The sequence below is a fragment of the Tauraco erythrolophus genome, chromosome 6 (assembly GCF_009769465.1).
Source record: "Tauraco erythrolophus isolate bTauEry1 chromosome 6, bTauEry1.pri, whole genome shotgun sequence".
In the NCBI taxonomy this organism is placed as follows: Eukaryota; Metazoa; Chordata; class Aves; order Musophagiformes; family Musophagidae; genus Tauraco; species Tauraco erythrolophus.
Window position 1 is genome coordinate 60,314,116 of NC_141470.1, and position 16,998 is coordinate 60,331,113.

Sequence of the window (16,998 nt, forward strand, 5' to 3'; positions counted from 1 at the left end):
TTATTGAACAATATCTGTCACTTTAACTGGCATGTCCTGTAGGGTGAGATAATCTTCAGGATAAGAAACACTGAGAATCTGGTCAATATTTGTTAACAAAAATCTGCCTGGAGATCTCTTATGCCAAACCTCACAACACTTTCACTTGAAAGGTTCAATGTTATAACCCATATTCCAAGCAGAATTAAATGGAAGCAAAGAAAAAGCTACGAGGAATTGCAGTGGAACCAGTCTTTTTTTTTTTTTTTTTTTTTTTTTTTTGCACATCTAGTCATCGTACGGATTAAATCTGACTTGAAGGAACAGTTTCCTGAGTATTCGCAATTTTGTGTGCCAGCCACCACAGATAGGCAAGGCCTCAGACTTGGAAGGCGTATGCTCCTCTTGAATTTATGCACCGACGACAGCACACTGCTAAGAGTCAAAATAAGATAGTATAGGTATATTTGAAATTTACTTTAATTAACTAAGACTTTCAGTCCTTGTTTATAGACATGAAAAAGAACCAGATCCAAAAAACTGTATTTAAGAGGTTGTAGTCAGAAGTAATTAATGTTTAAAGTGACTGTATAACCATACACAGCCAACCTACATAAGTGCAGATCCTCAAGAGGTTTGTGATTAGTAGTTAGCCTTACTTCCTACCTAATATATTGGTACCTTGAGATGTTATAAACACTATGTACTGCTAAGAATTGTTCACAGTGTGAAGATTTCATTGCAGTAACTGATTCTTCTAGTCAAAGTATTAGCACAAAATAACATGTTTCCACTTCTAGAGGAAGTCCTCCCTGTGTCAGGCTAAATACCGATAACCTCCCACCTCTGCTTCCTACTGTTCCTTCCACCCGTAATGCTGTCCCAGCAAGTCCCTGCTGAAAAGGACAGGACGTGACACTGCAGGTCACAGCGGCTCCTTGATCTGCAAGGGGAATCACTACTGCATTACGTGAGATGAATCACATCTTCCCAGCTAGATTCTGAGTGATGGAATGTAACACCAAGAAGCGTGCTAGTTTGCTGCACCATTGCTTGTACTGCCCTGGCTCGGGGAATTCAAGGCTGGAGTGGATCAATTTTGCAGGCTCCTGCATTTGTCCCTCTGTCTGAATGTGCCTGGTCACCTCATTTTTTGGGGGTGCCCCAGATGCACTGGGCTGGAGAACGTGCAAAACTCACCCAAAGACTTCCAGAGCTGCTGCCTTAAAATATTTGGACCTGTGGGCTCCCAAAGGCTGTCAGTGTGGAGCAGCTCCTCTGGAAAGTGTGATTCTCTGCAGCTGTTCTTCATATCTAAAAGACTTCTTATCTTGAAGTACACTGTGGAACGCAAACTTGGATTTCTGTAACCCTGAGGGTTTTGAACCTGGCTGTGCAGGTTGTCCTGTGGGTATTCACCTTGCTCCTGGTCTCCTGTTTCTCCCACAAGGGTTTGGTTTGTTTCCTTTTTGCCAATTCCAGCACCCTCACAGCTGATGTGGGATGGAACATCCTCAGCTGGTTGCAAAAAGAGAATGGGAAAGGAGCTGTGCCCAGAGGATAGGGCAGGACAAATTCAAGTACCATGTGGCAATGGCTTTTTCTGTGATGTTACACTGGTTTCTACATGTGGCAAAAAATGTCTTTCCTCCTGGCCTGTCCTTTTCCCTCTTGTTTCTTTCTTCCTTCCCCTGGCTTCAGGCTATCTTTCTTCATGGCCTCTCTGAAGCCACTGTGCTTGAAAGACAAGGCAATCTGTTTTTCACCTGGGTGCCAGACTAGTATGAGTTTAGGAAAAATCTAATTCTCTCAGGTCTGTGAGTTCACTGGCTATTTAAAACAATAGCTTCAGAATTGATTACTGTTTGTAATCTGAGGGTTCTGTCAGTTTGCACCCAAGATGATGACTACAGACAGAGAGCCTGGAAAAGTTTGGGATAGAGCAGCGCAGCTTCTGTACTGGGTCCTGCCGGAGCCCTGTGCTGGTGCTTGCCAGCTGCAAAACTAGGGTACTAGGAAATGGAGCTCTATGGTTATTTACTCGTCATAGCAAATTCTTCTTCAATACATTCCTGAGCTCATTCTCCTGGGCTCTGCAGCCTGTTATTGCAAATGTGGCAAGAGCCTGCCTACTGAAAGCAGGGGCCAAGGCATGCGTAGGGGGAAGCATTACAAGTATTGTACTGTGTTTGCGCACGCATGCTTATCAAGCAAACGTGAATATATATTTCCTTGCATCTTCTAAGAGCATAATTCATGACATGAGTGTGCATGTACCATAGGTGATCTTGTTTGTGATTTTTACTGAACGCAGGACCACACACTGAGGTGCTTTCTCAGTCGTTACTCAGGAAAAACTCACAGCGTTAACATTATAGTGCTTATATACATGCAAACCCATAATAATTTGCACAGGGTTTTTCTTTCAGCTCAAAAGTTGTAATAGTCTCATCATCACGAGACAGTACAAAAAATGTACAACTGAAGCACTTTATAAATAAATTATATTAGAAACTTTTGGACATGCCTCTTCAAGTCCACTGTAACAGAGTTAACCTCCTCCTCCTTTTCGAATGAAAAACAGGATTTTGTTTCCAGCCCAGAATTCATTAAACACTCAGTCAAATCTCTGTTCTTTCACATTTGCCACTTCTTCCCCAATTATTCCTAGAAATTTAGAACTTTTCTGTATTTTTAATAACTTGGGACAGCCATTCCAAACTCAAGGAATCTAAAAAGTTGTGCTTGGACAATAGTTGTCACTCACCAAACTGAGTCACCAGGTCTGGAGAAGGAATTTGGGCTTGTCCAATAAAATGAAACAAGAGCACGGTCAGATTTTGGGGTTATTAAAATAAGCTCCATAACACACTTAAAGGGTAGTAAAAAGTTCATCTTTTACCTACCACTTTGATAATACCTAGGGATTTTATTAATAGACAGGATTTGATTTTTTTTTTTAATTTATTTTTTAAAAAGGGCTAGAATGCTTTCTTCTTTCTTTTTCTTCCTTAACAATGTACACAAAAGCAATATCCCCCAAAGCAGACTTGCACTCGGACACGAGATGGAAAACTTATGTTTATAAAAGCCATCTCCTTTTGCTTGAAGCAGAGAGATGTGCTGAGAAACTGGTACAGTATGACAACATTTTAAACACAGAGGAGACAAGATTTTTCTGGCTGGTATACAATATAAAACAAAAATCGAACACCAATGTTACAGTGTTATATTGAAACAAACCACAATAATTAGATGCTTTGAAGTCAAGCCTATATTTTCTTCAGCTTTTTCATGAATTATTGATCCACTTTCCTCATTAAACGGAATGGCAGGCTCTTGCAGTAAATGGACAAGTGACTACAACATTTATATAATCAAATATCCTCTGCATCTGGCAATAAAACATGTTTGTGTAAAACATCCTTTCTGAATTGACATCCCTGCAAAACAGATTTACTAGAATCACCACATTCCTTTTCTTTTGTCTCTAAAACACAGCTCCCCTTGCATCATCATGCAGTCCAGTATTTTACACTGATCGTATTAAGCAAAGTATTTTCCAAGAGCCTGTATCATCCATTGTGCAACAGAACATTTCTCCTCTATAATGAGATGTAAATAAACTGTCTCACTTACCTTATTTTCTCCATCTCTGCCGCAGAGGCCTACAAGAAATCAAATAATAGGAGCAAGTGAATGAAAGAAAACATTCACTCTGCAGATTTATGCATAGTTAAGGCTTTCCAAACGGTTTTCGGCAAGTGTCTGCAAAGCGACGGTAAGCGAACCCCACATCTGCATCAGCCGAAAATAACACCGACAGATGAACTGGGAAAGAACGCAGCACGCTGCGGGAGCACCGTGTACCCACGAGCCACGGGCGAGAGAATGACTCAGTTGTAGCGCCGAGGCAGAAAATGGGGGGGGAGGGAGGGAGGGGGGGAGGGAGGGAAGGGGAGAAAAGCCGAGCGAGCGGGCGGCAGCCACAAGTAACAGGTTACTGTGCCTGCCGGGCTCCGGAGGGAAAGTTGGACGGCGGTGCTACCCTCGGCACGGCGGGCACGGCGGCGGCGCGCCGAGGGCTGGCCGCCACCGTGACTTCATCGCGCGTGAGCCTGGGGTTCGGTTCATCATCTTCGGCAGAGCCCGACAGATGGCGGGGACAGGAGCTTGCCTCCTTAGTGGGAGTTTGGAGTAATCAAATTACTTTCCTCAAGTAAGGCACTGTCTTGACAATTAGCATCTCAATACAGGGAGGCTTTTCGTTAACCCTTTCGCTGCCGCTTACCCGGGCTGTAGCTCACAACTCGGGTAACTCCTCGGGTCCCTCTGCCTGCCGCTGCAGCCAGGCTCCCATTAACCCTCTGGCAGCGGCTCAGCACCCCAGTAGCCCTCAGTCTTCACACCCCGGCAGAGCCGCAGGTGGCCATTTCATTAGTCTCACCGGTGTCTTTTTACTGTACAGGTGCTGGAAATCCCTACTTCTCTATAGCATGGAGGCTCATTAATCTCTCTGAGACGACTCATATCAAAAGCATAGTCTTGTTAACCCTTTGATTTCTATTTCGTCATTATCTCCCGTGGATCCTTAATAGCTGCTTCCGTATCATTTCATTTCATTTCATTTCAACACACTGCTGGCACAGAATCTCATCAGTCCTCCTGGTCCTGCTTTATTGTAACTAAGGAATGAGCGCTCTGAGCAATCCTGCAATCTCCAGAGCCAGATAAATCACAGCATCACAGAATCACTTATTTATACTGAAGGCATTGCCCATTAATCATGAACACTTTAAACCTTATTGATTAATGGCCAACAATCATATTTGAGTATGAAATAAATTAAAGATTAAAAATAGAGAAATGTAAATTTAATCAGTTAACCAGCAGGAAATTTGTCAAACTGCCTAATAAAACATCACAAATGACAAATTGTTGGTTCTTCATCGGGTCACTCCTCTTCTCTTCTTCTCATTTACTTTTCATTTGCCCGTTAGATAAATTGTCAGTCAGGCTGGTGTTTGCATGATAATTTGTGATGACATACATTAAGGATTTTAGGCATTCACCATAACTTGGTACGCAAGAAGCCAGCTGCAGGAAAAGCCCTCCTCAGCTTCCCAGTAACAGATGTAATACATATTTGCGTGGTCCTTGCATGTCTGTTGGAAGCACAGGATTGCCCATGGTAAAGCCCAGATTTTGAGATTAAAAATCTAACCTAGGCTACTGGCAGCCCCATGGGCTTTTCAGTTTGGTTTTCTGGAGATGAACTCTCAAAAACTGCCCCAGTCATCATGTTCCTGTCACTATGGTGAGGCAGGACATAGTCTTCTCCAGGGCCACTCACTATTTCTTTGCCTTGAAGTGTGGGAGTCACCCATGAGGGAAGAGAGAGTACTTAGAAGATTTGATTTCAGGGGAAGCTGCTTGGCCTTGCTTTTGCCTAGTGCTTTGAATATTGCTGTACTCACGGGGTCAGGGTGGGAATTGTTCTGTGTGATTAAAGCGCAGGGTGGAGAACAGGAGCTGTAGGCTGGCTTTCTGGCTACACTCATCTGAGAACGCAAGTGAGTCATTGGCTGCCAAGTCCAACAGGAAATTAGTGAGGAAAAAAAGCACAGCAAATGCCTGACACCAAAACAAACCAGAAAACTATACCAAGCTGCAATTACTTCCATATGAACTATTCATATGAACTATTCACCTGTTTGAGTTTTTTTTAAGAGTAGGGTTGGTTTGTTTTTTTTTTTTTTTACCTCTTCACAGTAAAAGCTGCTGGTTTCATGGAACATGGCCAATTTTCCTTTGGATGATTGGGGTTGTTTGCCTCTGCCTTTCCCTGCCAACCTGTGCAGTGAAGAGAGGGCTCCTCTGATGTGGGAGCAATGGGTTCAGATCAGTCCTCCTCAAGGAGGATGCTCTGACCTGGGTCAGAGCTCTTTCTGGGTTGCGGTGCTGCAATGCTCTTTTGATGGGGATCCACTTCTAGTAAATAAATAGGAGCGAGCACACAAAAGAAATAGAGCTGATGTGTTTTTCAGGGGAATGCCCTAGCTTTCAGGCCTGAGAGTCAAATGAGCATATAGGAACTTGAGATGGTGAAAACAAAGATAAGAGCATCTGTAGAAAAGTAGCTTTCATCCCAAGCAGTTTATTTTTTCAGAGAATTGTGTTTCTTAGGAAAGTCCTTTTTTCATCTTTTTCTTTTTCTTCTTCTTTTTCTTACTTTTTTTTTTTTAAGTTTTTCTTTCTTTTTTTCTCCCTAAAAATCTTTAGCAACTCAAAATGATTTTAAATTCTGTGGTTTTCTGAAGCAGCGCTGCTTTCACAAGGTGACATTTTTACTAAGGCAAAATTGCTGTTTCCTAGCCAGAACCCTGCCATTGGTACAGCCTGTGGCAGTTCAGAGGCTACATCATCCTCCCACTGCTCTCCATGAAGGCTTCTATCTGAAATACCCTACTGAACTGATTTAAAAATAGATTTTAAGCAGCTCTGAATTGGCCACCTTCAGGACCAATCTTGTCCTGAAAGCCTTGTGGGACCTTATTTCAAGCAGAAGAACTGAAGTAAACATTGGTGTGAGCATGTCCTTTATAGCATGTCATTTATAAGTTGCTGCTTGATAGTGAGTTGATTTATTTCAAGTTCTTCTTGATGCCTGAACTAAGCAGTGTGATTGAAGCTGTGTAATTTTATTTTTAAAAAAAATATTTTAACTAGGATCAGTAATTACCTTTAGTTACAGAAATATCAGATGTGATTTAAATACCTACTAGGTCTTTTTTCAACAATATCAATGTAGTGTGACTAAAGAATTTATTTAATTAGCCTAAAAATAACAATTTTTTCTTTTATCAAAAAGGTTGGCCTTGGTAATTCCATATCCTACATTTCCATATAGAGTCTCCTACTTAAAATACTGAGTCTGGTTTGAAGATTTTCCATTTTACAGAAGTACTTGGTGTGGCAACTTTGCCTGGAAGCCCTCTCAGGGCTGGTAGAAACTTGACTTGTTTTCAAGTATTTGAAGAAAGCAAGTGCAAAACACAGAGCAATTGACAAGAGTCTTCTTTTCTGGAAGTGCTGAGCATTTGAAAGCTCATTTTGGAATAGGTATTCAAAAAGAAATTCAGTTGTCTTTTTTTTAAAATCTCTCCCCTCCTCCCTCTTATTCTAGATTGCAAGCTGATTTTCTTTGATATTCTTTGAGAACAAAGTCAGTTGCTGACTTGAATGAAAGCAGGGATGCTGTTCACGGAAACCCCAGGAAATTTTACTGTGGCTTTTTTCCCCTTTAGAATACGGTTACTGTTTTTCAGACATCATAACAACCTCTCAGTTGTTTTCAAGTCAGCAGAGCGAATGAAAAATACCATGATTCCCTAATTTTTATCTCCCCGTGTTTGATTAACGAGTCAAACAACCTCAAGACAATGGCAGGACATTGTTTGTCATTGACATAAATAAAACTCAATACAGTGATCAAATTCTTTGATTCTTTTTGTTATATGTTCGGTGTCTATAGTGCCAATTATTGAAGCAAAACCTTTTTAAATAAAATAAAAAGTCATGCTAATAGTCTATCTATCATTCGCTTACTGACTGTACTGGTAAAATACTGTGATTATGATTTCTTTCCTTTATAGTATTATCACTTTCTGAAGTACAAGCAATCATGAGATTTCAGATCTTCCAGATGTCTAATGAATTTTCCTTCCTCTAAGATCTTGAGGTCAATTTTCATCCTTCTATCTCTTCTCAATGTATGTGTGAAAAAGGAGGAATACCCTGGAGGTGAGGTGTTTTTTCTTTTGTTTTGTTGGAAAAAGATGTTTCATTTTAGAGGGAGAAGCAGGACCTGGCTCAATGCTCACTGGTCTTCTCATTTTGTTCAGTGGACTTTGGATTGACATGTTGGCTAGTTGCTACCAAAGGTACAAGAGAAGAAAGAGTAGCAAGAAATTACTACTGCTCATTTAGTCTATCTGTTATTATTCTGACTTGTTTAGTATTGTGGGACTTGCTTTTATTTCTGTGGTGAGGAGAGCTGTAAATGAGAGTGCGCTCACAACTAAAGTCATCTGGACTTGTGGCACGTTTGTAAACTGCCGGATGTTTTCAGTCACAGCTATTTCACTTCAGCATTTCTTTTGTGCTCACAGTTGTACAGAGTGTTATTGATAGGGACCTCTGTGGCCATTTTCCTTTTTTTTTTTTTTCCCTATCGGGTGCAAGAGTAAAAGATTTGATTTAATAAAAATTTACAGACTACATAATTTGATAGGATCAATCTTTAATTAGACTCAATCATTTTTTAGAGATTTCTTTGTATGGGCTTAAAAACGCCACTCAAATGATGCCTGAAGACTAAAATTTAACCTATCAAAACTTTAGCAGAGCTGGAGAAAGTGTCTGGCTGCACTTGATTTGACTTCATGTATTTAATGTATCTAGTAGATGTTTATGAAAGAAGAAGAATCTTTCTGCAAAACTTTTGCCTGAAATCGTCAGGGAGATACAAAGAAATTTGAGTTCAGTTCTTCATGGTTGCCACTGTAATACATGTTTTTTTCAGAAAACACCTCCTCCAAGTATACCTCCACACCACGGATATAAAACACCTTCAGTATTCTCAGACCACCTGAAGATAGATATAGAAGGTGAGAAGTTTAACATTGAGAGAAGAAGGCACATTAAGACTATCATCTATATCCCTGCAATATTAAGGAACTTGTTGGATCCATTGGACACTTTCCGCTGGAAAGGGGAACACGACACATACTAGAAAGAATGGGAGGGTTTGATTAATCTGTGGGTTTTTGCATGTCTGACCTGAGGAAAAGCATCTGTCAATCAGTTTAGACAAAAGTAACTATGTCATACCAAATCTCTCAACACCGCCAAGAGCAGCATTGCACCTTCCCAGCATCCCCTCCCTACCTGGGACCAACTTCTGATGCTTCTTAGGATGAAAGAAGAAATCCTCCACAGCAAAATTAGATGATAAATAGAAGCTCAGATGTTTGCGACTAACTGATGGCTAAGTTCAATACTCAAGAATTTTTGCCCCACACCTGAATGTGTATCTCTAGAACATCACTACTCTGTCGTGCAAGGTCCATAAGGCTGCTGGGCTCCATCTTGAAAGAGATTTTTTTTTTTCCCCTTTGTGTTCCCAAACACTATTAAACTGATTGAAATTAGATAGTGATTCCAATCTTGTTAAATTTTGTATGACCACTTTAGCTCTGTTTGATCTTTTATCAATCTTATGTTTAAAGCTTATTAATTCCACCCTGTTTTTAAATTGTTATAGGCATTTTGGAAGAGATGTCTTATTTGAAAGGGAAAACAAGACATGATTCTTTGACTGCTCTCAGATTATGCTCCTTTCCCTCAGTCATGTTAGTATCCCTTCTCTGCATCTATTCCAAATTAACTTAAATCTGATTTGAAAGTGGTTGATCAGAGCTCTGTATCATGTACAAAACACCTTGGCAGTACCTTGTACAGGAATATGAATACTTCAGTGACTCTAAAGAAAATATATCTGCAGTGGATCTTAGGCTTGTCTCAGATTTCCTGTGGTCCTGTCACACTGGAGGCTCAGAGCTGTTTTATGATCTAACTGTACACCTAGATCTCCATTTCTCTGCTGCCTCCAAATGAAGTGTCCCATTACATGAAGTCTTTATGTAGGTGTTTTTGTGTTAAATTTCATCCTGTTTCCGTTATTCTGCTTATAAATAAAACAGTTCTTATGCAAGCTTCCTAATTGTTGTCAATACCTCCAAATGCTTTTATCATTTAGGCAAACCTGTTTATTGACTCAAAGTCACTAACAAGTATTTGTAACAAGATGTATCCAAAATCTTTTTCCAAAGTTCCAATAACCTCTTCCCATTCCAAAAGACTTCCTTTTTAACATGTTACTTTTTAAAAGAAAAAACAATTTTCATTCAGGTTAATAATCTTGAATTACTCTCTATTATATCAGTTTTTGACAGTAATTCTCAGCTGAGTACTTTATGAACTGCTTCATGCAAATGTAGATAGATCAGGACATATCCCTTGAGTATGAAATCAGTTCTCTTAACAAAAAGTCACTTTTGCTAAAACTGTTGTGTTTTATGCCACTTCTCTGCATCCTTGATTGCTCAGCTTGCTTGACCATGAACACTTCACTCCACTTCGTGTTACATTTTCTCTTTACCAGTTAGAATATCACTTTTGAACCAATGCACACAGTGAAAAGCTTTGCTTCCGAGCTTGCCGCTTCACGTGTCAATCGATCAGGATTTTGAGCTGGGGATTACCACAGGATTCCTGATATCACCATGGTGAATGGGCTCAGTTTGCTCCTTTCTTAATTCTGTTGGTTTCTGTTAAACCTTCTTCATCCTTAATCAGATAGCCTACAATTATTCCCATATTCACTATCATTCTTAGTGAAAGATGAGGCAAAGTATGCCTTTAATAATTGGACCACATCTAAGTTACCCTGAACTTCTCCCTGACCTTCAGCATGAACTAGGTCTTACTTCTTTTCTTCTTTTTCTGTCTGTATGGTTGCAGATCTCTTCAGTGCTAGTCTTGTAAAAATCTTTAGCAAGGTCAAACTTCACTGAAATTTTGGCTGAAAGGGACTGGGGAATAACCACAATAGAAATAAGATAAAAAGAAATCTCGGGCATTATCCTCACGATAAGTCTTTAAGTCCGCTATGGCATATACTGCATGTGTAAACATGTGTCAAATAACCACAAATTAAATTGAAACTATAACCTACAGGCTTCTCTTTCACATGCTTGGGAAAACATAACATTCTCAAGCTGTTTCATTTCCTAATATTTTAAGATCTTTGTTTTGCTTCCTTGGTTTCATTTTCACTCTGTAAAGTCTCAGAGCCAGATTCCCAACAGCGGTATATTAACGGAGCTGCAATGAAGTCAAGCCTTGCTGAGTTATACCACTAGAGGGTCTGCTCTTAAATGGCTCTTTCAGCGAGTCAAGCTGATTTCTGTCATACCCTGTAGTCTCAAATAGCATGAAATGCCATAGTCCCTCTCAAAAAACAGTCCCAAAAGAGCCCGCACCTCTTCTCTATGTCGCTTGACAAACCATCCAGTAAAGCCTGAACAAAGACCGTCGAAAAGAAGAGACTTCCTGCCTTAAAATGACAGCTAAGACTCCACTTGAATTGTTCAGTAGGCTTTTTCTCAGTCACATGATTTGAACCTGTGCGTATAATTAATCTGGCTAAAGTGCTTATTTGCATTAAAATAGTCCTCATAGCCATCAGCAGAGATGAGGGTCCATGGTGCTAGGAGTTGTACAAATTCCTCCTATGAAGACGAAAGCTTTTCCTGCACAATCTGACCAGCTAAAGTAGAGACAGATACATGCGGTATTTCTGTTTCCTTTACGATGCAGCACTTGTGTCTTGTGAGAATGGGTTGATGAACTAGGTTTTCTTTACACTTGTTCAGCGTCATACGATGCCTTAGAATTACAAAAGGTTAAAATGGTGAGGTGAAGCCACACTGTTGTCCAAATGACCCTCTGTACACTTCACTTCCAGCTAGCTTGAATCCAGTGGCATCCCACCAGCTACAGTACATCCATAAATGTAAGTGCGCAGAGACTGAGGAGCGGGAGGAAAATGGAATCTAATTGAGTAAGTGGAGTCTGTGTCTCTTAAACCAATACGTGGCACTACGGACTGCACATTGCCAGTGTACTTATGGGAGTGTCTATATTACAGACATTGGTAACTGCAATTACAGACATTATTTAGCCACAGCAGTTGCTATTTAAAAAGCTGCCGTTTGACAATATATAATATGAAGTGGTATATGTGACAGTCAGGAGTAATTGCAATATCCTGGAGCACTGACTCCTGACTTGTTAAGGGTGGCCATGCACTGACTGGGACCAAAGTCTGAGTCATCAGGACTCAGGATGGCATATGAATTCTGACACAGTTGATCCTATGCATTTCTGTGTTTGCATCTTTATACCTCTACATATGTCTCTACATACTGGAGATGTTTTGTTCATGAATATTGGCATTCGTGGAAGTGAGATGAGAGGGGGAGCAGAACTGCTATATTCCTACGTCCTACACTTGTAGAGCTCTGGTCATTACAAAACATGGATTTTCTGTGCTAACTGAATCTACATCTGTCTAGGTACCAGTGGTCCTGTTAAACAAAGCTTTACCTTTTAGTTTTCTCAGTGTACTCACTAGCTTTATGCCATTTTCAGCACCACCTCTAAAGGAAAGGTTCTAAGGAAGGCAGCCGGAATGCTAAAACAGCTACAAAACTCTTGTTAGCAAAACCAAGACTGAAACGAGTAAAGATCATTTTTTTCAAGGGAGGAAAAGATGGCTGCAAAGCAAAAGGAAATCAACCATTTTCCATGTTCAGTGTGGACTGAATAGGAAATAATGGGCTCCAAATGAAGCCAAAAGATTTAGAGAAAATGTTAAGGGAACTGTTTTAATCACTGAGATAGTTATGCACTGAGAGGATTGCCCATAATAGCTGTGGGATGTCCCACAAAGTTTGGAAGGGTTCGCATACAGCTTTCCTGCCTTGAAGCGAGAGGACAGACTAGACACCTTTCAGAGTCCTTTCTGACTGTGACTGCTCCTCTCCTCCACAAAGAAAGGACAACATAAACTAGCGCAAACATTTCTTCCAACAAACAGAATTTGCTCTTTGCTTTACTGCCTTTACCATGAGTCAGTTCCTCAGGCACCATTGCTTCCCTGGGACCCATGCACTGGGGAGTTGAGTGAGTTTCCTAAAAATAGGACATTTATGTTCATGCTTTTGTCACTGGTGAACTTGTCTGTGGACAGGGAAGAGTAAAATAAACAAGGTGCAGCGATATACCCAGGCAATGTCACAGATATTTCCTTGAAAAGAAAGCCAAACTTCAAAGCTTTCACTTCTCCTGTCACACAGCACTGCTGGAAAACAATATCTGTTTATTGATTCACCTTATTTTTTATCCTATTTTCAACCAACGTATGTGGTGCTTCAAAGTCAAACTGGTGGGGCTATATCTATTTCTGGATCAATGGTTATTCCAGTGAATAAAAAGCCATGGCCTATGATAGATCATTTGGATTTGTGCCTGTAATTGTTTAAGAAGAGAACTTTACTTAAGCAATAAAAGAATGAGGCCAGAGAATAATATTAAGGAGGTCTTTGATCTTCCTCCTTCAAACCAGTCTCTCTCTTCACCAAAGGAATAGAATCTTCCTAATAATATTATGGATGAGATAAAAAAAATCGTCTCCCCAAACCCACAGCAGACTAGAAGGGAATTAGGATGTTAGTTGAATCAAAGGAACTGGTTCTAGTCACTGCTTTGGCTTATGTGCCATGAAAATCTAAGTATAGGAAAGAAAAGAGAAGACCATGTTTCTAGAAGTGCTGTTGGTTGATGCGAGTTTTCTTTTTAAAAGACACCAGTGCAAAACCTACTCTGTACATTTGAGCCCCCAGTGATGTTAAGGTACATGCAAAATACTCATCTGTAAAACAGGCTTAAAAAGTTGCATACCTCAGTCCTTCAGTGTTAAAGTTGTAAAATGTCTTCTGCTATCTACCTGGAGGTTAAGAGATGATGAGGGACCATTAGAAATTCATAGATTCATAGATTTCTAGGTTGGAAAAGACCTTAGAGATCATCGAGTCCAACCATCCCTAATCCCCATTAAACCATATCCTCAAGTAGCTCATCCACCCTATTCTTAAACACATCCAGGGATGGGGACTCAAGCACCTCCCTGGGCAGCTTATTCCAGTGGCTGACAACCCTTTTAGAGAAGAAATACTTCCTAACATCCAACCTGAATCTCCCCTGACTAAGCTTATGCCCATTTCCTCTTGTTCTATCACCCATCACTAATGTAAAGAGCCCTTCCCCTACCTCCCCACCATCTTTTCTCAAGTATTTATAGGCTGTAATCAGGTCTCCCCTCAGCCTCCTCTTCTCCAGGCTAAACAGCCCCAACTCCCTCAGCCGCTCCTCATAAGTTTTATTTTCCAGCCCCTTGACCAGTTTAGTTGCCCTTCTTTGGACTCGCTCCAGGAGCTCAATATCTCTCTTAAAGCGAGGGGCCCAAAACTGGGCACAGTATTCCAGGTGCAGCCTCACCAGTGCCGAGTACAGGGGCAGGATCACTTCCCTGCTCCTGCTGGTCACACTATTCTTGATACACGCCAGTATCCCATTGGCCTTTTTGGCCACCTGGGCACACTGCTGGCTCATATCAAGCCGGTAGTCAACCAACACCCCCAGGTCCTTCTCCGCCAGGCAGTTCTCCAGCCACTCCTCCCCGAGCCTATAGCGATGCTTGGGGTTTTTATACCCCAAGTGAAGGACTCTGCACTTGGCCTTATTAAAGCTCATGCCATTGGCCTCAGCCCAACGATCCAGTCTGTTCAAATCCCTCTGAAGGGCCTCCCTACCCTCGAGCAGATCGACACAGCCTCCCAGCTTGGTGTCGTCCGCAAATTTACTGAGGGTACATTCAATCCCCTCATCCAGGTCATTGATAAAGATGTTAAACAGAACTGGACCCAGCACTGAGCCCTGGGGAACCTGAGCCCTGAACATATTCATAATATGTATCTTATAACGTGGAGATATATTTATATGGATAACTTACTGAGAGCCTCAAGATGGTGAATGTTAATAACCGTCAAATTAATCTATGAGATAAGACAGTGCTTAGAGAGATACCTATTTTACAGAGAGCTTGAGTTTCTTAAGGGAGTCCCAAGGTCAGACAGTGATGTTAAAAGGCAGAAGAGGCTTGAACTTTACTCTCCCAAGTCTTCAGCCAATCTACTTAATCTATCTCTTTCTTCACCTCTTTTCAGGTAGGGTATAAAAGTAAGAAAAGCTCCTTTTGCCTGCTTCCCTCTGCACTCCTGCATAAGAGCCAGCCAGATTCTCACTCCAGTATTGTCTAGTAAATAAGGTAAGATATTTCCTAAGCTGCAGTGATTTTGGTTTCTGCAAAGCCAGTGTTACTAGTCTCTGTCAGCATTGCTGAGTCCAGTTGTGTCTTTGTAATAATTTTAAGTATAAGGTGACTTTTACACTGGAGTGAGATGGTGTCTTAATTGCTGCAGGGTCATAAGAGGTCTTTTCTTTTTATATTCACTGCGTTATGCATTAGCATTCTTCTCAGGGGTTCTTTTCTGTGAGTTTAAAGAAGTCTGTTCTTACTCCTACACAAAATGTGGAATTGTTAGGCTTTACTGTGGAGACATTAAATCAGACTCTGGAGATCCCTTTGTGGAAAAGGAAGCTGTATTGTTAAAATTACATCTGGCTTTTGCACGTGTCACATTTCACTGGAGCATTGAGCCCATATTATCTAGCGGCTTTGCTTACAGTCTTTCTTCATGCAGTGCTATTTTTAGATTTTCATCCTGTTGGAATTCAATAGTCTAGTTGTCAAGGCAAGCAAGGGAAGATAGCTAAGGTTGAATTTGTCAATGATTCAGCCATGTTTGTTGTTACTATTAGTATATAATCTTACTGTAGTGGAGGACAAATACCACATTCAGGACACTTAATTGCACGGCACAGTCAGGTTTTAGATTGAAATTATAAAGTGTTTAAGTATAATTACAAACCAGATTTGAATCATTGCAGAATAAGTAGAAGGTTATCAAAAGACTGGGGGAAGTTGTAGTTTTGCTGAAAGGAACAGCAGTCCCCCATGCTTTGACTGCAGCTAGAATTTTGCCCTTTTTCCCCTCTCCCCTGCCCCGTATGTCCCCATGGGCACTTTATTTCATATACTTTACTGTCATGTAAAGGAGAAAAGAATTTGGCTGTGGTGTTAGATGAGGACAATGAAGGATCAGATCAGAACATTATTCTATCCTGGTGGACGATAAGAAATGAGGGCATTTGCAGTTAAACAGAATCAGGCTCAAAATCCATGAAAAGGCTGACTCCAGTGGGCTACAGGTTGGGGTTCAATATTGTGATGTTACACTGAGCAACTGAAAAGCGATGGATGAGAAAATAAACATAATTCTTCATAGGTGAATACCTTCATAATGCATAGCTGTTTAAACAGTACTAAAGGTGATGATCCGGCAAAGCACAAAACCCATATGCAGTTCTGATCACAAGTGTTATTCCACTGAAAAAACTTTGTGCTTAGCATAGCTTCTGGGTCATAAAGAATATAAAATTTTGAAGATGACCAAATTCTAGCCCTCAGTGACTTCTGAGATTCTTACTATACCCTCTGACACCGTAACAAAACCACGCTAATTTAGAAGATGCAGGATATTTCCTCTAATGAAGCCAAAATTAGCAAATGCAGTCAATGTGGCACAAACTCTACAATGGCACCCCTGTCACTGGGTATATGTATCCTGAGAGGTTTAGGTGCTGGGGCGACAAATGCACTTGCTGTTGCTGTAGCTGTAAGTTGGGAGGCCCCCACGGTGCAGGGAGCTGCAGTTGGTAAAGGTGCTGGTCTGAAGCTTCTCAGGGTGTAGATCATGTGCATGTATGGGAATGGAGATGGCAGGCCTGGGAATGGAAAAACTTTCTCTCTGAACTGTCTTAAAGGAGCTCAGCAGTCTCTATGCTGGCTGAAAACTGCCAGTGCACTGAAACTAAGTTTCTAGATATCAGACACCCAAGGTATTACTGATTAAAGAAAGACTTAAGGGCGGCGTATTACAGATGCAAGACAAAACACCTACTTGCAGAAATTCAACAACTCTTAAATTTTCTTCTTTTACACATTTAAGGTTAAATCATAATTTTTACACAATAAGCCGTAAACTTTGGTTGTTTGAGTGCTGTCTGGCAGGAAAACCTTATTATTGCTAGTTTGCTCTTTGCAGTGTGGAAGATTTGCAGGACTGAAGTACCAGTCTCCTAGCAACCACAGATCCTCTAAGAATCTTCTCTTTGATAGTCCCTAAAATATGTTAATGCCACTAGATATTG

At 40.8% G+C, this 16,998-nt stretch overlaps 1 protein-coding gene across 2 annotated transcripts in view; it reads right to left on the reverse strand.

The window, feature by feature from the left end:
* The window catches only part of BEGAIN (brain enriched guanylate kinase associated), a 157,174-nt gene that overhangs the window by 113,956 nt on the left and 26,220 nt on the right, over positions 1–16,998 (reverse strand). For both annotated transcript variants that reach the window (XM_086613564.1, XM_086613562.1), the window contains exon 2: positions 3,619–3,647. In XM_086613564.1, the coding sequence (XP_086469690.1) occupies positions 3,619–3,647 (29 nt within the window). The remainder of the gene's footprint in view (positions 1–3,618; positions 3,648–16,998) is intronic.